Source organism: Saccopteryx leptura, chromosome 9 (assembly GCF_036850995.1).
Source record: "Saccopteryx leptura isolate mSacLep1 chromosome 9, mSacLep1_pri_phased_curated, whole genome shotgun sequence".
In the NCBI taxonomy this organism is placed as follows: Eukaryota; Metazoa; Chordata; class Mammalia; order Chiroptera; family Emballonuridae; genus Saccopteryx; species Saccopteryx leptura.
In genome coordinates, this window is record NC_089511.1 from 89,106,270 (window position 1) to 89,129,725 (window position 23,456).

Genomic DNA, 23,456 nt, shown 5'->3' on the forward strand with positions numbered 1-23,456 from the left:
AGAGGAGGAAAGACTTCCAAGATCCTTTTATGAGGCGAGCATAATTCTGATTCCAAAACCAGGCAAAGGCCTGACCTGTGGTGGCGCAGTGGATAAAGCATTGACCTGGAACGCTGAGGTCGCCGGTTCAAAACCCTGGGCTTGCCTAGTCAAGGCACATATGGGAGTTGATGCTTCCTGCTCTCCCTTCCCCTTTTCTCTCTCTTTCTCTCCCTCTCTCTCTCTCTCTCCCCCCTCTCTAAAACATAATAAAAGAAAAAAAACAAAAACAAAAACAGGCAAAGACACTACAAGAAAAGAAAACTATAGGCCAATATCCCTGATGAACCTAGATGCTAAAATTCTCAACAAAATATTAGCAAACTGAATTCAGCAATATATGAAAAAAATCATGCATCATGATCAAGTGATTTTATTGTGGGGAGTCAAGGCTGGTACAATATTTGCAAATCAATCAATTGATTCATCACAAACAAAAGGAAGGAGAAAAATCACATGATAATAATATCAATAGATGCAGAAAAAGCATTTGATAAAATCCAGCACCCATTTATAATCAAAACTCTCAGCAAAATGGGAATACAGGGAACATACCTCAACATGATAAAGACCATCTAGGATAAACCCACAGCCAACATCATACTCAATGGGCAAAAATTAAGATCAGGAACAAGACAGGGGTGCCCCCTTTCACCACTCTTATTCAACATAGTTCTGGAAGTCCTAGCCACAGCAATCAGACAAGAAGAAGAAATAAAAGGCATCCAAATTGAAACAGAAGAAGTAAAACTATCATTATTTGCTGATGACATGATACTGTACATAGAAAACCCTAAAGTCTCAGTCAAAAAACCAGTGGAGCCTGACCAGGCGGTAGAACGGGATAGAGCGTCAGACTGGGATGTAGAGGACCTGGGTTCAAAATTCCGAGGTCACCACCTTGAGCGTGGGCTCATCTGGCTTGAGCAGAACCCCCCATGGTTGCTGGCTTGAGCAAGGGGTCACTTGCTCTGCTGAAGACCCCGGTCAAGGCACATATGAGAAAGCAATCAATGAACAACTAAGGAGCTGCAATGAAGAATTGATGTTTCTCATCTACCTTCCTTCCTGTCTGTCCCTCTCTCTGATCCTGTCAAAAAATAAAAACAAAAACAAAACAAAAAAATAACTACTGGACCTGATAAATGAATTCGGCAAGGTGGCAGGATATAAAGTTAATATTCAGAAATCAGAGACATTTTTATACACCAACAATAAACTGTCTGAAAGAGAAATTAAGAAAACAATTCCCTTCACTATTGCAACAAAAAAAATATAAAGTACCTATGAGTAAATTTAACCAAGGAGTTGTTAAAGACCTGTACTCGGAAAATTATAAAACATTGATAAAAGAAATCAAGGAAGATACAAACAAGTGGAAGCATACACCGTGTTCATGGATAGGAAGAATAAACATCATTAAAATGTCTATATTACCCAAAGCAATTTATAAATTCAATGCAATTCCTATTAAAATACCAATGACATACTTCAAAGATATAGAACAAATATTCCATAAATTTATATGGAAAAAAAATAACAAGAATAGCCTCAGCAATCCTGAAAAAGAATAATAAAATGGGAGGTATTATACTTCCTGATAATCAAGTTATACTACAAGGCCATTGTACTCAAAACAGCTTGGTACAGGCATATAGATCAATGGAACAGAACAGAGAACCCAGAAATAAACCCACAGCTCTATGGACAATTGATATTTGACAAAGGAGATAAGGGCATACAATGGAGTAAAGACAGCCTCTTTAATAAATGGTGTTGGGAAAACTGGACAGCTACCTGCAAAAAAATGGAACTAGACTACCAACTCACACCATTCACAAAAATAAACTCAAAATAGATAAAAGACTTAAATGTAAGTCGTAAAACCATAAGCATCTTAAAAGAAAACATAGGCAGTAAGCTCTCTGACATCTCTCGCAGCAATATATTTACTGATTTATCTCCACGGGCAAGTGAATTAAAAGACAGGATAAACAAATGGGACTATATCAAACTAAAAAGCTTTTGCACAGCTAAAGACAGAATAAAAAGACAAACTACACAATGGGAGAACATATTCAACAATACATCTGATAAGGGGTTAAAATTTATAAAAAAACTTGTAAAACTCAACACCAGGAAGATAAACAATCCAATCAAAAATGGGCAAAAAAAAAAAAAAAATGAATAGACACTTCTCCAAAAAGTACATACAGATGACCAGTAGGCATATGAAAAAATGTTCAACATCACTAATCATTAGAAAAATGCAAATTAAAACCACCATGAGATATCACCTCACACTTGTCAGAATGGCACTTATTAACAAAACAACACAGAATAAGTGCTGGTGAGGGTGTGGAGAAAAGGGAACCCTCCTGCACTGCTGGTGGGAATGCAGACTGGTGCAGCCACTGTGGAAAACAGTATGGAGATTCCTCAAAAAATTAAAAATGGAACTGCCTTCTGACCCAGCTATCCCACTTTTAGGAATATATCCTAAGAACACCAAATCACTGATTTAAAAGGAGAAATGCACCCCCATGTTTATGGCAGCATTGTTCACAATAGCGAAGATCTGGAAACAGCCCAAGTGTCTGTCAGTGGACAAGCATATTAAAAAGCTGTGGTAAACACACAAAATGGAATAGTATGTGGCCGTGAAAAAGAAGAAACTCTTATTTTTTGTGACAACATGGATGGACCTGGAAACTATCATGCTAAGTGAAATAAGCCAGGCAGAGAAAGAAAGATATCATACGACCTCACTCATTTGAGGAATCCAATGAACAATGTGAACTGAGGAACGGAATAGAGGCGGGATCAAAGGGACCAGAGGGAAAGCGGACAGAGGGAAAGGGGATGAGAGGATGGGATCAGAGAAGGGAAAGAGATTAGTGAAATTATATAACATAACAGTGTTATAGAGAGCAGGACAGCAAATCCTGGAGGGAAGGGGGGAAGGCGTTAGGGGGAGAAACCAAGGGAAACACGGGGGTGAGGGAGAGATATGTTCAGTGGGACACTTGAATCTATGTAACCACAATAAATTAAAATCAATAAAAATTAAAAAAAAAAGAATCAATTATGATTCCAAGTCTGTATAAAAACTGGCAAACATAGATGACTTACTGGAATAACCATGATGTTCCTCTCCAGGAAAATCTTGTCAGCTTCTGGAGTTGTCGGTCCATTGGCACCTTCAGCAATGATCTGTAAGTGTAAGGAACATATGGAAATGTCAGTAACACCACAAAATCCCCTCCAATGACCACAAGAGCTGTGCATATAGGGGTAGGGAATTTTAGCGAAGAGTAACTTGAGTTTAAATTAAATTAATAAAAGTTGTATTGCTCTAAAGTATATAAAACTATTTTTCACCTATTTCCACAACACTTTTTGAAAGTTGGTTTAAGAGGAAACCCATGGTGATGGTTGCACAACTCTGATACTAAAAGCCATTAAATTGTACACTTGGGTGAATTGTATGGTATGTGTTTTACATCCCAACCAAGCTGTTAAAAACAAAAAGGGAGACCCAATGAGCACTTTCCTTCGACTTTCAACGTCAGCCACGTTGGTAAGGCTGGACCCAGTCTCCATTCTGCTTTTACCTTGGCTTTGACTCTGGGTGCATTGGACTTGGTCAGCTGCTTCTCACTGGCAGCAGGGATCAGTATGTCACAATCAGCCTCTAAGATGTTCCCTTCGTAAAGCTTAGCCTTGGGGAAGCCCAGGATTGATCCATGTTGCTGTAATTGATTGAAAATTCAAATGAATGGCTGCACCAGAGTATAAAAGTTCATGTTTAGTGCTTAAGATATGAAGACAAAGTTATCTTTAAATCTCTTTCAGTTATACTTTTAAAAATAAGCGATGAATAGATTTATGTAAAACCTTAAAATATTCAGGGTAGTTATATACTGTTCAGATATTAGATTAACATACCAACTTGAAGTCTTCCAGTTCCTTTGGGTCAATACCATCTGGATTCCATATGCTCCCATCAGATTCACCAACACCGACACACTTAGCACCAAAGCGATGCAAGTATCTCATTGAGTGCAGGCCCACGTTACCAAATCCCTGTGAAGAACAGTTACGTATGACACAAAGTAACCAAATTTCTACCACAGACAGATGGCAAGAGTCATATTCTGACCATTGCATCAGACACTCTATTAGAAGGAACTCTCAAAATGCTTTTGCCAAAAGAAACAATGAACTAAATGGCTTCTCTTCAACAATAAATTTTTATGGGATGTGGAACTCAATTCTTTGTTATCTGTGATAATGAGTCCTGAAGAAGTTTAGTTAGTTGCAGCCTTGTTAATTCATAAGGATATGACAGTGGTGTCAACCACACCACCCAGGTCCTCCATCCCTGATGACTAAATGTCCTATGGTTGTAAAAAGTTAAGTTACGGCCCTGGCTGGTTAACTAAGTCAGTTACAGCGTTGTCTGGAAACACCAAGGTTGTGGGTTCTAGCCCTGCTCAGGGCACATATGGGAAGCAATTAATGAATGCATAACTAAATGGAACAACAAATGAATGCTTCCCTCTCTTTATCTATCCCTCTAAAATAAACCAGGAAAAAAAAAAGATAAACCACTAATTGGGAGGAATATGAATTCTATTTTAAAGTAGCACTCAACTTAATTCCTCTTAAGATAACCAAAAACTAACCAAATTTTCTGTATACCCCAAATAGTTTAAGAAACTTCCCCTTCTGGATAATTTCAATTTAAATATTGATCAAGAGGTTGATGGTAGTTTCATATACATCTGAGAGATACTTAAATTGTTCCTAGTCACATGAATCATACAAAGGTTCAAACAATAAAGGATGTAATACTCTGAACATCATTTTAAAACTTAAGAGATTCAGAAGAACCAAATTTTTAAAACTGCAATTTTAAAAACATAAAACTTACTTGATGTGTATCTGTTATTTTTTGCCTGCCCTGTGGTGGCGCAGTGGGTAAAGCACCAACCTGGAATGCTGAGGTCCCTGGTTTGAAACCGTGGGCTTGCCGGGTCAAGACACATGTGAGAAGCAACTACAAGTTGATGCTTCCTGCTTCTCCCTCCACTCCCACCTTTCTCTCTCTCTCTCTCTCAAAACAATAAACAAAATCTTAAAAAAAGAAAAAAACCGGGCCTGACCAGGCGGTGGCGCAGGGGATAGAGAATCGGACTGGGATGCGGAAGGACCCAGGTTCGAGACCCTGAGGTCACCAGCTTGAGCACAGGTTCATCTGGCTTGAGCAAAAAAAAAAAGCCCTGGCCGGTTGGCTCAGTGGTAGAGCGTCGGCCTGGCATGCAGAAGTCCCAGGTTCGATTCCCAGCCAGGGCACACAGGAGAAGCGCCCATCTGCTTCTCCACCCCTCCCCCTCTCCTCCCTCTCTGCCTCTCTCTTCTCCTCCCGCAGCCAAGGCTCCATTGGAGCAAAGTTGGCCTGGGCGCTGAGGATGGTTCCATGGCCTCTGCCTCAGGCGCTAGAATGGCTCTGTTCGCAAGAGAGCAACGCCCCAGATGGGGAGAGCATTGCCCCCTGGTGGGCATGCTGGGAGGATCCTGGTCGGGCACATGAGGAAGTCTGTCTGACTGCCTCCCCGTTTCCAACTTCAGGGAAAAAAAAAAAAAAAAAAAAAAAAAGCTCACCAGCTTGGACCCAAGGTCGAGCAAGGGGTTACTCAGTCTGCTGAAGGCCCGCGGTCAAGGCACATATGAGAAAGCAATCAATGAAGAACTAAGGTGCCGCAACAAAAAACTGATGATTGATGCTTCTCATCTCTCTCTGTTCCTGTCTGTCTGTCCCTATCACTCTCTCTGACTCTCTCTCTGTTCCTGTAAAAAAAACAAAAAAGAAAGAAAAAAACCCCCAAATTTTTACCTGAACAACAAATGTTTTATCTCCAAACCCTGGTGTCATTCCTAAAAGGCTCATATAAGAAGCTTCATTGATGAAGTTTTCAATCCCATGGAAAACTCCCCGTCCGGTTGCTGAGATCCGCCCGTGGATGCCACCCTGACTAATGGGCTTACCAGTGACACAGGCATGGGCATTAATATCCTGCAAGAGAAAGTGAAAATTTCAAAGACAAAACCTCAAGGAGAATTTCGTATGATAAACCAATGTAATGAAGGGTCAAAGCCAAACCACATTCTCACTTCACTAAAATATGCTCACTAGGAATTCGTGTGTCTAAGCCAGGGGTAGTCAACCTTTTCATACCTACCGCCCACTTTTGTATCTCTGTTAGTAGTAAAATTTTCTAACCGCCCACCAGTTCCACAGTAATGGTGATTTATAAAGTAAGGAAGTAACTTTACTTTATAAAATTTATAAAGCAGAGTTACAACAAGTTAAAGCATATAATAATAATTACTTACCAAGTACTTTATGTTGGATTTTTGCTAAGTCTGGCAGAATAAATCTTTATAAACCAACTTACTATAGTTAAATCTATCTTTTTATTTATACTTTGGTTGCTCTGCCCACCATGAAAAGCTGGAACGCCCACTAGTGGGCAGTAGGGACCAGGTTGATTACCACTGGTCTAAGCTATATTTTCACCCAGAGGGACATGCTTTATTTTTTCAGATTTTTGTTTCAGAAAATGTGTAAAAGTAGACTGTATTTTCCAATGGGTGAAACAGGGTGTTTAGGAATTTAACACCAAATAAGTACAAATAACAATGTCACAAAAATAGAGCTAGTTCAGCTTAAAACTATTATTCCTTCAACAAATACTGAAGTCCTGCTGAGTCAGGGTACATCCCACCCTTAAGTGTCTTAAAATCTATCATTAAGACTTGAGTAGTCATCAAAACAGATGTTGTTGCCTGACCAGGCGGTGGCACAGTGGATAGAGCGTTGGACTGGGATGCAGAGGACCCAGGTTCGAGACCCCGAGGTCGCCAGCTTGAGCACGAGCTCATCTGGTTTGAGCAAAAGCCCAACAGCTTGGATCCAAGGTTGCTGGCTCTAGCAAGGGGTTACTTGGTCTGCTGAAGGCCCGCGGTCAAGGCACATATGAGAAAACAGTCAATGAACAACTAAGGTGTTGCAATGCGCAATGAAAAACTAATGATTGATGCTTCTTATCTCTCTCCACTCCTGTCTATCTGTCCCTGTCTATCCCTCTCTCTGACTCACTCTCTCTCTGTAAAAAATAAATAAATAAATAAATAAAATAAAAAAAAAACCCAAACAACAACCAGATATTGTTGTGAAGATATTCTTCTGTCAAACTAATCCACAAATTTAATAAAATGCCACTTTTTAAAAAGACTCAAGTTCAACTAAAAAACTGGGTTAGTAAAAGTACTCAAGGAAAAAAAATTAAACAACAAGATAATTAGGGGTGTTGGGACCATATGGAATATCTACCAAAAAAGAAGTACCCATTAACCCAGAAGGTTCTATGTATTTGTGGGAATTCAGTTTTTTTTTATATATTTAGTATGGTATCGTTTGGGTAAAAAAAAAAAGGTAGATGGTGGGTAAGACACAGAAGCCCACACACGTGTGAGTAGATGACCTCTGGTATCGGTGGTTCACTTTGGGAAGTGAAGTGGTTGGGTAAAAGTCTTCATCTTTCTGTACAGTGAATATCAATTCTTGTTCACAAACAACGATAATTACAAAAAAGACAAGTCTGACCAGATGGTGGCGCAGTGGATAGAGTGTAGGACTGGGATGCAGAGGAGCCAGCTTGAGCCAGGGTTGCTGGCTTGAGCAAGGGGTCACTTGATCAACTGTAGCCCCCGGTCAAGGCACATGTGGGAAAGCAATCAATGAACAACTAAGGTGCCGCAGCAAAGACTTGATGCTTCTCATCTCTCTCCCTTCCTGTCTGTCTGTCCCTATCTGTCCCTCTCTGTCTCTGTCACAACAAAAAAAGAAAAAGAAAATAAAGAAAAAAACATGAAAGGGTTTGGGCACCAGTATTTTTCAACCAATCCACCAGAAATTTCATGCGAGTCCATGAAAGAGTTAACCATTTGATGTTGTATGATCTTAGCTGAATTTGCTTATGCTCAGGGTGATGTTTTGCTTTAGTGGTCCTGGTAATAATTCTACTTTCACTGGTCCCTAAGTGTAGAAAGGTTAAAAACCACTGAAATACACTATAAACTGCAGTAACCAGTGCAGAATAAAAAAATTGATTAGAGAGAGAAGAAACTAGATACAGTAATTTGGTGTTTTTCTGTATGGTTTAAATATCTTTACAGAAAGAACTGAGAATTGTATTACTCATATAATTACCAACAAAAAGAATAAACTTAAAAAAAAAGAGAAGTCTAGTAAAGTGAGTTACGGGATTAGTAGTTTTCTCACAGTTTCTCTCCCCCATGAATAATCAACACTTATGAATACAGAATTGCAAACCTTGTGCTGAGTGCTTTCAAAGAGTGGAGATACAAATGCTGGACAGACAGCAGCCCTGTCTGAGGCTAGGCCCAGTGCCAGCTGCCTGTCCCCAGCACCTCTATCACCCTGGAAACCCAGGGACAGGGCGGGAGATGCCCCTCCCTTGGACACCGGCTCTCCCAGGTGCTGCTAGACAACAGGAGCTGTGTGGTTTAGGTTCATGTTCTGAAATAAGTAACAGAAACTATGGCTCCCGTAAGTCCTGATTCTGAATTTCCTATCATTTTAAGAAGGAAAAGTCTTCTATCTGCACAGTCCAAGGTTTTCACTGGCAGAGCCTCACAAAACTTTCTTTTGCTGTCACCACTGAGACTGAGCTATAAATGACAATATACTGCCTATTACTTTGTACTCTTTAATCTAGTGTCTCACTTAAAAAAACCCACAAGAATAAGAGACCATACCCAGATCTCAGTGAACAAGAAAAGGTGACCTGGAAAAACATCCTTTTTGGGAATGGCAGTCAAAACCAAAATTCTTTGAAGTGTCTCATATGGCTGTTTTATTTCAGGGCTTGTGCAAATGAACAGATGTGGTACTGTGTTAAGTGTATTATGTTATTATTCGTTTAATTCTCATGACTGTCTCATGAAGTTAAGTATCACAGGGAGGCCCGTGGGAAAAGCTCAATCCATGTTCACTATATCATGATTTAAGAATAGAGACACAAGTAAAATAACATGCAAATCAAGATGTGATAAAAGGGGAGGAGAAAACCCAGTGAATTCTCTACTTTCATATATAGGGTGGACAAACATGGGTTCATAGTTGTGAGTACATGAAACACAGAGTTTAGTCTTGTATTATTATTTACTAATTATTATATTATTTTTCATATGAACAACTCAAAGTAGGTTTATAGTTTTCATATGAAAACACAACAATGAATAAGTAATAGTATGAGAATAAACTCTGTGCTTCACGTATTCACAACTGTAAACCTACTTTTGCCCCAGCCTGTACAATACAAATTGTAATCTCCTGTAAATAGCAAGTGAAGCATCTGGCCTTGGGAAGGGTACTCACATAGTGCCCGATGGTGCTTGCATAGGTGTCAGCAATCCAGGACATCTCCCGCTCGCCTGTGCTCATGTCTGGAGCAGGCACATCAATGCCAGGACCTGGGGACACAGGGAAAGGGCATTGTACCAGTTTTGAAGATAAATTCATCTCAATACAAAGATCCTAGTAATTTTCTGTAACAAAGTTACCACAACTAGCAAACTTTAGATTTCATTTAGGTAACTAATAGAAGTCACAGAAATACTCAGGAAATGCTTCACTACCTAATTTATACACATACAGCATTACATGGGAATTTCTCCCACTGATATTTATGTGGGAGCAGATAGCTGTGCACAGATAGAGGCCTTTTTGACCTCAGTTCCTCAAACTGCAATCAGAGATAATACCATCTTGCCCTGATGAAGAGGCTAGTTGTGGGTGGAGAGTATATGTAAATGAGATAGCACGGTAGTGTACCACTTTCTGGAGTGGTAAGCCCTACTAAGCAAATAAAAGGAAAAAAGACACATTGCTGAAGCAATTGTGTTAAGTCCCAAAACACTTTACCCATGATAAAATGCTGCTTTGACCTATTATTCAAAGCTTACTTAGCATACATAAAGTTTTAGGTCTTGGCTCTCAATTCCTTAGATCACAGTAAACTAAAAAGTTGGAGGATAACAAGTTAGTTCAAAAGCAGCAACAGGTACCAATGACAACACACTATTGATGGCCACAGTGAGATTCAGGTAAAAATGGATTAAATGATGCTCACTCAAATCTGTAAAGGCAGAAATATGCAGTAATACCTCTACCAAAACCAGTGAGACTAAGATGATCTACGCCCACGTAAATGACCTGGCATCCTCACCAAGACAGACATGAGGACAAAGGCTGGTTTCACACACCAGGTGCATGTTCCCGTCTACACAGACCTCTCTATATCCGTGTCTAACATCTGTGTACATGTGTGAGGAGTCTGGAAACATATACACAAACTTATTCATTATGTTTGAATTTCAGCCTTACTAATTTAAAAACTAGTTAAACTATTAAGCATCACCAAAATAAAATTCGCTCTAAGAACTGGACTCAAGTTCTTCTATCATTTTTATTTTTTTACCAGCAATATAAAGTAGATTTTCATATTCTACATTTCATAAGCCAGGTCCTAGATACTGTACTTTTTTGTAATACAAGTTACGATGTAATGGACACAAACCTGACATAAAGCAACTCTGACATGGTCAGGGTTTGCTTTTCACACTCCGGCCCTCCTTCCCTACCTAGTCTGTAACTCTATGCCCTACCCTCTCATAGGTATCTTTTATAAATCTCATGAAGTCTAACTCTCCAAACCCACCCTTACCCCATACAACTCTCCTGTTTGCAAGGATTAATGCTATATTCTAGTCTCATCCTCTGACAGAAAGGCTCTACTGGAGACATTAGGTTTTTGCAAGGGTATTTTTTCCAAAGTTTATGGAGTACACAGTTATAAACTTAACAGTTTATAAAAGTGATAGCTAAACTCACACAATGGAATGCCAAACTTTCACAAACTAAAAAAAAAAAAGAAGAGGAGCCCTAACCAGGTGCCTCCGTGGTAAGACTACTGTCCTGGGGCACTGAGGACACTGGTTTGATCCCTAGTCAGGGCACATATGAGAAGCAATCAATGAGTGCACAACCAGGTGGAGCAATGAGTTGATGCTTCTCTCTCTTTCGCTCTCTCTCTCAAATCAATGGATTAAAAAAAATGTAAAATAAAAAATAGAAGAGGAAAGAATACTTCTTGACTATTCTATTAGCCAGTATTATCCTGATACCAAAGACTTCACAAGAAAAGAATTCTGCAGACCAATATTCCTTAGAACAGCACTGAAAAGAATAAAATGCTTCTGAAGACATTCAGTGTTCATGGACTGGAAGACAATGGTTAAGACAGCAACACCTTTGGAACTGTAAGATACTTGTCAATATAGAAAAAATTAGGCTGAACATATTCTGAAGAATGGGCAATAAATATAGCTGAATAAAGTATGAAACCATTCAAGACTATTAAAATACTTTTGAGATTTAAGAGGAAATATGATATAAAAAATTATAAAAGCTATCAATAGGCTGAACAAGACTTCAGTTCACAAATCTCAGGATTAGTGGGCATTCCTGTGAAGGAGATGGTCAAGTTACTAACTAGTACAAGTTCACAGTGGTGTGGAGGAGAAGAAACATGCCAAGAATCCAAACGCCTCTGAAATGGATGTAAGATAGGTCAACAAGGTTTGGCTTATGAGTTACACTTATTTCTATATTAGTTTATTTTATTTCATGTCCTTTTGCCTAAAAAAGGGACCAGTTTCACAATAAGGATCTCTTAAGTTCATTGGAACTTATCAACAGTGGGAAAAATACTGGGGAAGAAAAACACAGGGACACTGTACTTTGTGGTGGTGCAGTGGATAAAACATTGACCTGGAATGCTGAGGTTGCCGGTTCGAAACCCTGGGCTTGCCAGTCAAGGCACATACTACTCGAGAAGCAACTACTACGAGTTGATGCCTACTGCTCCTCTGTCTCTTTCTCTTTCTCGAAAATTAATAAATAAAATCTTAAAAAACAACAACACATACATAGGGGCAGGAAAAGGAAAAGTAGATCTTTCCTATGTTTAGCTATGTTGAAAAGATAAACAGTCTATTAAAGATTGAGCTTGACTAGGTGGTGGCACAGTGGATGGAGCGTCAGACTGGGATGCAGAGGACCCAGGTTTGAAACCCCGACATTGCTGGTTTGAGCATGGGCTCATCCGGCTTGAGTGGAGGCTCACTAGCTTGAGCAAAGGGTCACTTGCTCTGCTGTAGCCCCCTCCCCGGTCAAGGCATATATGAGAAAGCAATCAGTGAATAAGGAGCCACAACGAAGAATTAATGCTTCTCATCTCTCTCCCTTCCAGTCTGGTCTCTATCTGTCCCTCTCTTTCTCTGTCACAAAAAAAAAATAAATAGAAAAAGAGATTGATAATATTCATATATCACAGAAAGGATAAGAATATTTCTATCTCACAAAATAAAAAGATATGACACGAATAATAATTTGTATGATACAAAAACATCAACCAAACAAAGAGTAGTACCTTCAAAAATTTAGTCTGGCAAAAGCCCCTAGTAACAAACAGTGAAAACCTCGGGAATCCTCAGAACCATCAGTGATTCTGAGTGAGCAGTTGGCTGAGCCTCCCGCCTCTCTGCCTGTGCTCACTACTTTGAAAGCAAAGGCTTCTCACTGCTATCAGGACAACAGGATCATTGCTGTAAAACTGCTTTTACATACTGAAAAATGTTCACAATACAGGTATTATTTAGATCCTGAAAGTATGGCCTTGGTCTTTCTGGAAGTCAAACAGAGATGGTGCAATGCTGCTATAGTGACCAAAAGCTTTTACTCTGTGCAAGGAGAAGAGGTGGAAATGACCTCTCTCGGTCCACATTGCACAATGGGAACCTCAACTTTTCTATTAGCGATGTGTCATAAACAGGCCTAGGCATCTCAACATGTTTATCACAGAACCCAGTTTCTCAAAGTGAAAAGGGCAGCTCTATTCATGCGTGTGAAATAGAAGCAGGGGTTCACATTAGTACCATTACTTTTTAGATCAGGGGTCCCCAAACTTTTTACACACGGAGCCAGTTCACTGTCCCTCAGACCGTTGGAGGGCTGGACTATAAAAAAAACTATGAACAAATCCCTATGCACACTGCACATATCTTATTTTAAAGTAAAAAAACAAAATGGGAACAAATACAATATTTAAATTAAAGAACAAGTAAATTTAAATCAACAAACTGACCAGTATTTCAATGGGAACTATGCTCCTCTCACTGACCACCAGTGAAAGAGGTGTCCCTTCCAGAAGTGCGGTGGGGGCCGGATAAATGGCCTCAGGGGGCCACATGCGGCCCGCGGGCTGTAGTTTGGGGACCCCTGTTTTAGATGGTCCTATTCTATGTGGAAACCTACATGGCAAAACATACCAATAAAGCCCTTCTTTGCCAGTTCCATAGTGAATCTCCTTGTGATCTTTTCCAACTCGTTATCCTGTAAAAAAAATAAAAATAAAAACAATGGAAAAACTGACAGAAAAGCCACTGGTAGAGAAAATAGTTGTATCATATTTTCTATACAGGACATTTCATATATCTTCTTCTGAGAACAACTCATAAAGCAGGCATTTCCATTTTAAAGATAAGAAAATGAAAGATCAGAAATTAGGTTATACAAACAACAGAGTAGAACTAGGGCTTACATCCCAGTTCCTGCTCTTTATTAATATAAAACCCTATGAACAATCCCTTTTGGTATATTTTCATTTAAAAAGGCACATTTTTAAAAGAATAAAATCATATATATACTTTTTTAGGTTCGTACAGATGTTAATTTGGTACTATGAAACACAGTAACAACTAGCTTATTATCTTGGAACTGACAACATAAAAAATAAGATGTTTACCAGATTAGTTATTTGTCACTAGAATCTTGAGATCCTGATACAAAAACCTCAGATTATAGAAATTTATCAACATGAATGTAAGTTCTAAAAATATTACCTTTTAACCAAATAAGAAAATGAAAGGACACTGATGTTAAGCGGGTGACCTTTTATATGGCAAACACTTAATAAATGAGTTAATTATTTACTTGTTTTTCCATTCCTTTTGAAAGCAAAAAAAGACATTAATCTCACTGGTCCGGGGAACACACAGACACCTAGGAATGCCAAGTCCTTTATAACTGCACCACGCACACAAATGTCACTTGGATACTTACAGTATAGTTCTTGGGATTGATTTTAACACCAGCTTTGGCACCCCCAAATGGCACATCTGAAATAGACAGCTGAAAGTTGTTATTCCACATAAAGCATAACAAAATTAAAAAGCACTTTGCAATACTTCGCAATATTCCAAATATGTGATGCCTTCAGTTTTAATTTCAGAAAATTCAAGCAATAAACCCATATTCATGTCTTCAAAAATATTGTACTTTAAAATTCTAGTGAACAGAAATTATAAGCCTAGCAAGTTATAATGCATATGTGTGTGTGTGTGTGTGTGTGTGTGTGTGCATGCGCATTTTTTTTTAATTTAGTGGGAGGAGGGGAGGCAGAGACAGACTCCTGCATGCGCCAAACCGAGATCCACCCGGAAAGCCCACTAGGCGACGATGCTCTGCCCATCTGGGGCCCTTGCCCCGTAGCAACGGGAGCTACTTTTTAGCACTTGAGGCAGAGGCCATGGAGCCATACTCAGTGCCTAGGGCCAACTTGCTCTAATGAAGCCATGGTTGCAGGAGGGGAGGGAAAGAGAGGGAAAGAGAGAGAGAGAGAGAGAGAGAGAGAGAAGTAGAGAAGCAGACGGGTGCTTCTCTTCTGTGCCCTGACCAAGAGTCAAACCCGAGACTTCCACACGCCGGGCCGCTGTTCTACCACTGAGCCAACCGGTCAGGGCCACAATGCATATTTAATCACTGTGCTTTACTACTTTGGAAAGTAAACAGCCTATTTATTTTCCTTCTACTAGGATTTGGTCTTATGTACAGTATATGGAAAGAGACTTAAAGGTCTTCACTTAAAGAAAATTCACTAAGTGACTATAACAAGTTCGCCATTTAAAAAAAGACTAAATCTTAAGACTAACTGAAAAATGATGTAAGCTTTAAACTGTGAAAGAATAACAAAGAATCAGTTCTGATAAAGTCTATTTCTCTAACATCTTAAGAGTAACCTTGTACATAAACATATTTCCCCAGAGTTCTTGTTAGGTAACAACAGAGGTCACTTACCAACCACTGCACACTTGTACGTCATCAGAGAGGCCAACGCTTTCACTTCATCGACACTCACATCCATGCTGTAACGAATACCTGGTAGTGTTGAAGGCAGAAGGAGAGGGTGAGATAGGAGAGGGTGTATGTAGAACATCCTTCTGACAGAGTAAAAAAATCTACAGATTGGAAATGGCCTCAATTATTACATTTTCTAAGAACACTTGATGTAGCTTATGATGAAAAGTTAGTAGGAAAAGTCAAAAGGAAAAGCTGCTAAGTAGACCCCGAGAAAGAGCTACAGGATGGGCACTCACTGTAATTTTAAGTACTATGACAGCTGAGAGAAAAGGCCTGGGTTGAAGTCAGGTTTTTGTGTTCTGGCAGGAATAGCTACTAAGAGCATCATATAGTCCTGTTCTTTAGGGACTTACAGCCCAGTGAGAAATAACTATTTCACAAAAAATTTACCTTCAACTGAAGGTTTTTTACACTTTAGGAAGGCAACTAATTCAGCAAAACTCTCTTTTTCATTTTGGTTTGGCTAATTTGGTAGAAAGTTCAAGGATTTTGCTTTCTGATAACATACAGATATGGGCAAATGGATAGTTATAACAGGTTCAACAGATTCAACTTGCAGATCAGATGTCTAAACAGAGGTTTTAGCTTCAAATGGTTATACTCAGAGAGCCTAACCTGTTATGTTATTCCCTTACTCACTGCTAGCCTCTTTCAATCAATAAATGAGAAAGTTGAGAAAGTAATCTCTCTTTCCTGGGATGAGCAATTCTTTTCAATTTCTGCAAGGATGGGAGGTGGCCAAGCAGATAGGCAGCTCTGTCTTAATGCCCCTGTATTTAGAAGTGTGGGTGTTTGGTAGAGGGGACACAGAGAAACTAGGCATGCCCATTACTTTGGCTTTAGGAATCTTGGTAAATCACCCTTCTGAGTTTTGCAGGGTTAAGACATGTGTGTACTCCATAGTCCCCTGCTTCTTGACCCTAAGGAAGAAGGCCTATGTGAGGGTGCTGTATGACTATACCCTAATACTGTGTGTGCTTGTATGTGATGAAGGGTTATCTGGATAAAGGTGGGTACAACTTCCATTGAGAGTCACAAGAAATGGGGGACCCAGGCACATCTCAAAGAATTCTGGAGAGAAAAGTTTTCAGATAGAAATATACACTATCTAATGAACTGGCAGTTTGAGAAAAGTTTCCTAGTCATTTTAAAAAGCTAGTTTCTTATGTTTCAGAAAACATCTATACGTAAATAATGTTTTAAGAGGTTTTTATCTTTTGTGTATATGATCATAAAGAACAAATTCTGAAGCTGAACACATTTGTTTGGACTAGTGGAAAAATAAAGTAATTATATTTAGAAAGAGTAACCTCTTAGAACTATATATCTTATATATAGTGGGTCTTAGAATATTTGTGAAATAAATTTATTAAAATTTTAAGAATGAGAAATAACATGTGTATTATTATTTTTTAGCAAATAGCAAATTGTGTACAGCTCACTTCCTTCCCTAGTTCTCTTGGGTCCCTGTTAAAAATATTCTTCATTCCAAGGAGCACTCCCTAATTAAAACAGCACCCCTTCCTCATCCTCACTTTTCTAGCCCCTTCTACCTTACTGTTTTACCACTCATTTCATTATATATTTGTTTACCATCTGGCTTTCCCATGAAGACAAACTGTTTTTGTTTACTGCTTTAATTCCTGGTGCCTAATACAGAAAATGGCAAACATCAGGCACTCAAAAAGACATGCTGAATAGTATATGAATATCTCCTGACTCTTAAAACTTAAGGTGGAGCCTGACTAGGCGATGGCACAGTGAATAAAGCGTTGGACTGGGACAAAGAGGACCTAGGTTCGAAACCCCAAGGATGCTGGCTTGAGCAAGGGGTCCCAAGGTCGTGGGTTCATGCGGCTTGAGTGTGCGATCACCAGCTTGAGCAAGGGGTCGCTGGCTTGAGCAAGAGGTCACTCTCTCTGCTGTAGCCCCCCCTGGTCAAGGCACATATGAGAAATCAATCATTGAACAACTAAGGAGCTGCAACGAAGAATTGATGTTTTTTGTCTCTCCCTTCTTGTCTGTACCACTCTCTGACTCTGTCTCTGTAAAAAAAAAAAAAAAAAAAAAAAAAAGAACAAAAAAAACTTAAGGTGGAAAGAGAAAAGCTATGACCACTATTTTTTTTGCAGAGAGAGAGAGACAGGAAATGAGAGAACTGAGAAGCATCAACTCATATAATTACAGTACTTTAGTTGTTCATTGATTGCTTCTCATACATGCCTTGACCAAAGGTGGGGCTCAAGCTGAGCCAGTGACGCCTTGCTCATGCCAGCGACCTTGGGATCATGCTGATGACCCTGTGTGCAAGCTGGTGACCACAGGGTTTTGAACCTGGGCCTCAGCATCCCATGTCAATGCTCTATCCACTGCACCACCACTAGTCAGGATCACTAAATTTTAATATACATAATTCACCATAAGTGTCCATACATAGAAAGAATGAAAAAATATTAAAAAGCAAAAGGACTGGGACCTAAAAAGTACTCCAGACAAAAACAAAATAAAATCTGTAAGTAAAATTAAGACCAAGTGTTTGTATCTTTAAACTAAAATATGAAAATTGTGTTAGGACAGAGACATGGGTTGGATGCAATGTCCAGCATTTCCTAACCGGTGAGCCCAGACCAGTAGCACCTGCTGTGGGTGTCTGCACTTGCTCACTGGGGAGGCACAAACACTGGTTGTAGGAGACAATGTGAGAGACAATACTTCAATTCCAACTATTAGACTGCTACTTACACATACTACAAAGTAATGGCAAGTGCATATTTTTAAAAAGTCTAACCTGTTCGGACTTTAAACAACTTAATGAACCTTGATTTCCTTATTTCTCAAGATAAATTCATGGGGATAGTAAAATAGTTTACTATTAATTAGTATTCCTATTACACATAAAGCACATTTTTCATCACTTTTTAGAGACCATGAAAGTTGCCACTAAATTATATTAATTTCCTTCCTTTCTTAAGTGGGGGAGAAAGTTACTTTCCCTTAGTGCTTTTAATTAATACATTCAACAGGAAACTAAAAAATGTCTTGAAATAGTACTACTCATAAATCAGATAGCAATCCTAGTATTACAAGTACCCCTTCCATTTCACTTTATGAAAGACCTACATCAATACCTGTTTATGCTAACTGAAAGAAATCTAAAGAGATATTCATTTTGATGAAAAACAGAAACTAGTGCTCAGCGTTTGTTTTGCAATGAGCCTTTACAGAGGTAGCATGCAGCAGGAGCGACAGTGTACTGCTTTTACTGTACCAATGTTGTTTTAGGTTTTATGTGTTGTTTGGTTGTTATTTTTGGGGGGTCTGGGAATACTAAAATTTTTTTCCATATAAGATAAAGATGACTGCTTCTTTGATTTATGCCACCTTGGGTTACAAAGGTTTTCATAAGAATGCTCAATTTGGGGGTAGCAGGTGAAATGTGTACTTTTTTTTTGTATTTTTCCAGAGTGAGAAATGTGGGGGTGGAGGGGAGGCAGACAGACAGACTCCCACATGCGCCTGACCAGGATCCACCCGGCATGCCCACCCACTACATGCTCTGCCCATCTGGGCATTGCTCTGCTGCAATCAGAGCCATTCCAGTGCCTGAGGCGGAGGCCATGGAGCCATCCTCAGTGCCCGGGCCAACTTTGCTCCAATGGAGCCTTGGCTGCGGGAGGGGAAGAGAGAGACAGAGAGGAAGGAGAGGGGGAGGGGTGGAGAAGCAGATGGGCGCTTCTCCTGTGTGCCCTGGCCAGGAATCGAACCCAGGACTTCCACACGCCAGGCCAATGCTCTACTGTTGAGCCGACTGGCCAGGGCCTGAAATGTGTCTTCTAGACAGAGTTGTTAATTAGAAACTAGAAAGTAGACCCCTCCTTCTACAAAAGGGTGTAAATAAAATGTCAAAGTCCTAGAATGATGAGTCAGAAACTGCATGCATACCAAGAAACATGTTTCCACTGGCTAGAACCCAGGAATTCTGGTTTGTACATTAAAATTTTCTTTCCTAGCCACACCCATTAAGAGTTCATCTGCAAGACTGAATTGGCACCACATAAGCTACCTCATACAACAGGCATTTTTCTGCAGGCTATGGACCAATGAAGAGCTTCCAATAACCAACTGTGAGGGAGCGGCTATCAGGAAAGGGGAACAAGACCTGGAGCAGACAAGTGTGTGGCCAGGGCCCAGAGCAAATGCAGGTGGTACTGCCTGGGCTAAAGAAACATGTTTCCATTTTAACTTTCTAACCAATCAGTGGTACATAAATATTTTCATTTCTGGAAGTTGACAGATATGCTAGAACAATGCTTTTCAACCTTTTTACACTTCAGGATGGGTGAACATAGAATTATTTCAGAGACTGCTAAGGTAGAAATAAAAAAAAATTAGTGTTTTGTGTATTATATTTTAATTATACTATAAAATTCTCTAAAACAACCAGATGAACAGTAAATCTTTAATAGAATACAACTGAAATTGCTATAGAGCAATATTTAATTCAAGTAAAGCTAGTGTGAAACCTGCTGTTGCTTCTTTGCAAGAATACCAAGTTTTGTTTCTGAGAGAGGAAGCGCTGCATTGACATCCACTTCGGTTTCTCTTGTCTGGTTTTTATTAGTGATGGGGCCAAAGAAGTCGTCTCACACAAGCAGGTAGCAGAAACTACAATTAAAAATTAAATAGTGCCTGACCAGGCGGTGGCGCAGTGGATAGAGCGTCGGACTGGGATGCAGAGGACCCAGGTTCGAGACCCTGAGGTTGTCAGCTTGAGTGTGGGCTCATCTGGTTTGAGCAAAAAATCACCAGCTTGGACCCAAGGTCGCTGGCTCAAGCAAGGGGTTACTCGGTCTGCTGAAGGCCCGTGGTCAAGGCACATATGAGAAAGCAATCAATGAACAACTAAGGTGTCGCAATGTGCAACAAAAAACTGATTGATGCTTCTCATCTCTCCGTTCCTGTCTGTCCCTGTCTATCCCTCACTCTGACTCTGTCTCCGTAAAAAAAAAAAAAAATAAAAAAAATAAAAAAATAAAAAAATAAATAGCTTTGCCCTGGCTGAATAGCTCTGTTGATTAGAGCATTGTCTCATAACACAGAAGGTTGTGGGTTCAATCCCCGCTCAGGGCACATATAGGAATAGATTGATGTTTTTCTTTCTCTCTCTCTCAAATCAATAAAATAAACATCTTGAAAAATTTAATAGCTTTTTAACTAAGAGATGGATATTCTTTCAGATATCCAAAACTGTGACAATGATTACATTTTATTTGGACACCAGAGTGACATCAGAAGATAAATCTATCAGTTTCTCTTTCACAATGACTAAGGGAGCAGGAGTTGATATCTTCCATGAATGGGTTATTGATCTAGGTAACCTTTATGGGGATTCTCATTTTTGAGGTAATAATGGTCAAAGTTTGAACTAGCACTGTTAAATGTTGACTTACTATATTAAATGTGAATTTCCAGTCACTGTCTGCAGCAATAAAAAAAGTCTTGGAAAAGTACAAACATTTCTACATTTTCTCCCTGTAGGCGACTTTCCCAAAGAACAAGTTTCTTTTTGAATGTATCCATCTTAATTCTTGATGTAATAATGTTTGTGTTAAACCCTTGGAAAGAAATATTTAGTTTGTTGAAGAGGCTACATATATCCACCATATATGCCAGCTTAGCCATCCATTCTTCATCCAGCAAAAGCTCTACTGATGCAGTTTCACTCTTGCAGAAACTGTTTCACTTCTCTCAGCTCAAAAAGGCATAAAAGAACCATTCCTCGTGATAGTCACCTCACTTCGGTATAGAGAAGATGTTGGTGTTGTGAATCCATGCTTTCACATAGTGTAGTGAACAGTCAAGTTCAAACCTTGGCTATGAATATCATTAATGATCTCCACTGTGTCAATCACCACTATGGTCAAGTTTGGGAAAAGTTTCTTTGCAACTTAATGCTGCTGGTGAATCACATAGTGCAGGGACAACATTTCTAGATGTGCAAAGTCCTGTTTTCACAGCTTCCCCTGAGGGATGTCTAATCATGCTTGCAGCACCATCATTACTTGCTCCAAGGCACTTTCCTCAGTCTAAGCCCTCCACTTGAAACATTAAATATCTCTCAACTCGTGGTTCAGCCAGGTAGAACAAGAGAGCAGAGATGTTATTTCCTAAGTCTTCATCACCAATAAAACTCACAAAACAAAGCAGAATAACATGATTACTCTCATGTCAGGTGATTCATCAAGTTGAATGACAAAACATTTCAATTTCTTTATCCCCTCTACAACTTGCTCTTCAATATTGTTAGCTGTGTCAACAATTCTTCTTTTAACGGTATTGTCTGAAAGTGGCATAGCCTCAAGTTTTTGTGTGGCTCAAAGACCCAAAATTTCCAGTGACATCTACAATGCAATGCTTTACTAATTCTTCACTAAGAGTGAACAATTTGTACATTTTCGATAATTGAAGGGCAGCTAATTAAGACACTTGAATCAGTGATTTGTCACTAGTCATCATTTTCTTCATTTGAATTTTCTGACTTTTTATTTGGTTGTATACCCTTTCAAAAAAAAATTCAGTGGATTCTCAATATGATTGCTATGCTTCAAATGCATATGTTTGGAAGGTTTCATTGCATCATTTAACAGAATTTCAGAACATACTATACACTAGGACCATGGCCAATAATACATTACCAGGTACTACAGTGAAATCAGGTTTTAAATACTCATCTTACTGCCTAAACAAAGTTTCCTTTTCTTTTTTATTCTGTTGTACCTTCAAAATTATCAACATATTTCTTTTTCACTGTTTCTTTTGAACTTGAAGCACAAGTACTGGGGCTACTTTCAGTGTCATCACTACTTTTACTTTGGACTATTGTTTTCACTTTTGAAGAAGGTTAAAAAGTTTGGTTGTTGTTTTTCTTCCATTATGCAGGGTTTAAAATTCATAGCACAATGACACTAAAACACACAATAATTTATTTGTAAATAATATGGACACATTCTGAACAGGTGAGTACATGCATAATGATTTGTGCAAGCATGTAAAAAATGTACTACTGAGGGAGGGGGCTGGAAATGGAAACACACCAACAGATGAAGTTTTATCCCACTGCACACAATGGTACATTACAATGCAAGCTGGTACTTGATTTCTGACCACTACATGTATAACGCATTGAACACTACATAAGTTTGTCTGAACATTATTTGCACAAACATGAAAAACAAAATGGACTAGAGAGTTAGAGCCTGTGCATAACCTAGCCGGCCAGAAACAGAAACACAAAAATAAAGTTTTATATTGTTGTGAATAAACAGTGCAACATGTTACAAGCTGATGCTTGATTTCTGACTCCACATGTATGATGCAATGAATGCTACGTAAGTTTGTCTGATTTTTTGTCTATTGTGCATGATTAGTTAAATCCTCCACATGGTGCAAAAGGCTGAACAAGCCTACAAGTTCCAAAGATATATAAGACAACCTCAATAGTATTTTCATCGATGATACAGGCTGATAGGTGGTAATCACCCTGAGCATAAGCGAATTTGACTAAGATCACTGGGTCTAGCCTGACCGGGTGGTGGCACAGTGGATAGAGCGTCGGACTGGGATGCGGAAGACTCAGGTTCGAGACTCCGAGGTCTCCAGCTTGAGCGAGGCCTCATCTGGTTTGAGCAAAAGCTCACCAGCTTGAGCCCAAGGTTGCTGGCTCGAGCAAGGGGTTACTTGGTCTCCTGAAGGCCCGCGGTCAAGGCACGTATGGGAAGGCAATCAATGAACAATTAAGGTGTTGCAATGCGCAACGAAAAACTAATGATTGAAGCTTCTCATCTCTCCATTCCTGTCTGTCTGTCCCTGTCTATCCCTCTTTCTGACTCTCTGTCTCTGTAAAAAAAAAAAAAAAAAAAAAATATCACTGGGTCTATAATCTTCATACAACACCAGGGTGGTTAACTCTTTTGTGGACCTGCATGAAATTTCCAGCAGACTGACAGTCAAAAAACACTGTGCTAAAAAACATGGTTGGTTACTTATACTGTTCATCTGAGAAACA

The 23,456-nt window shown here is 39.3% G+C and overlaps 1 protein-coding gene across 1 annotated transcript in view; it reads right to left on the reverse strand.

The window, feature by feature from the left end:
* Positions 1 to 23,456, reverse strand: part of GLUD1 (glutamate dehydrogenase 1) — a 49,678-nt gene that overhangs the window by 12,564 nt on the left and 13,658 nt on the right. The window contains exons 2-9 of the mRNA XM_066349763.1: positions 15,329 to 15,409; positions 14,315 to 14,370; positions 13,522 to 13,585; positions 9,509 to 9,603; positions 5,939 to 6,118; positions 3,988 to 4,125; positions 3,654 to 3,791; positions 3,172 to 3,252 (exon numbers count right to left, since the gene is read on the reverse strand). Of these exons, the coding sequence (XP_066205860.1) occupies positions 3,172 to 3,252; positions 3,654 to 3,791; positions 3,988 to 4,125; positions 5,939 to 6,118; positions 9,509 to 9,603; positions 13,522 to 13,585; positions 14,315 to 14,370; positions 15,329 to 15,409 (833 nt within the window). The remainder of the gene's footprint in view (positions 1 to 3,171; positions 3,253 to 3,653; positions 3,792 to 3,987; positions 4,126 to 5,938; positions 6,119 to 9,508; positions 9,604 to 13,521; positions 13,586 to 14,314; positions 14,371 to 15,328; positions 15,410 to 23,456) is intronic.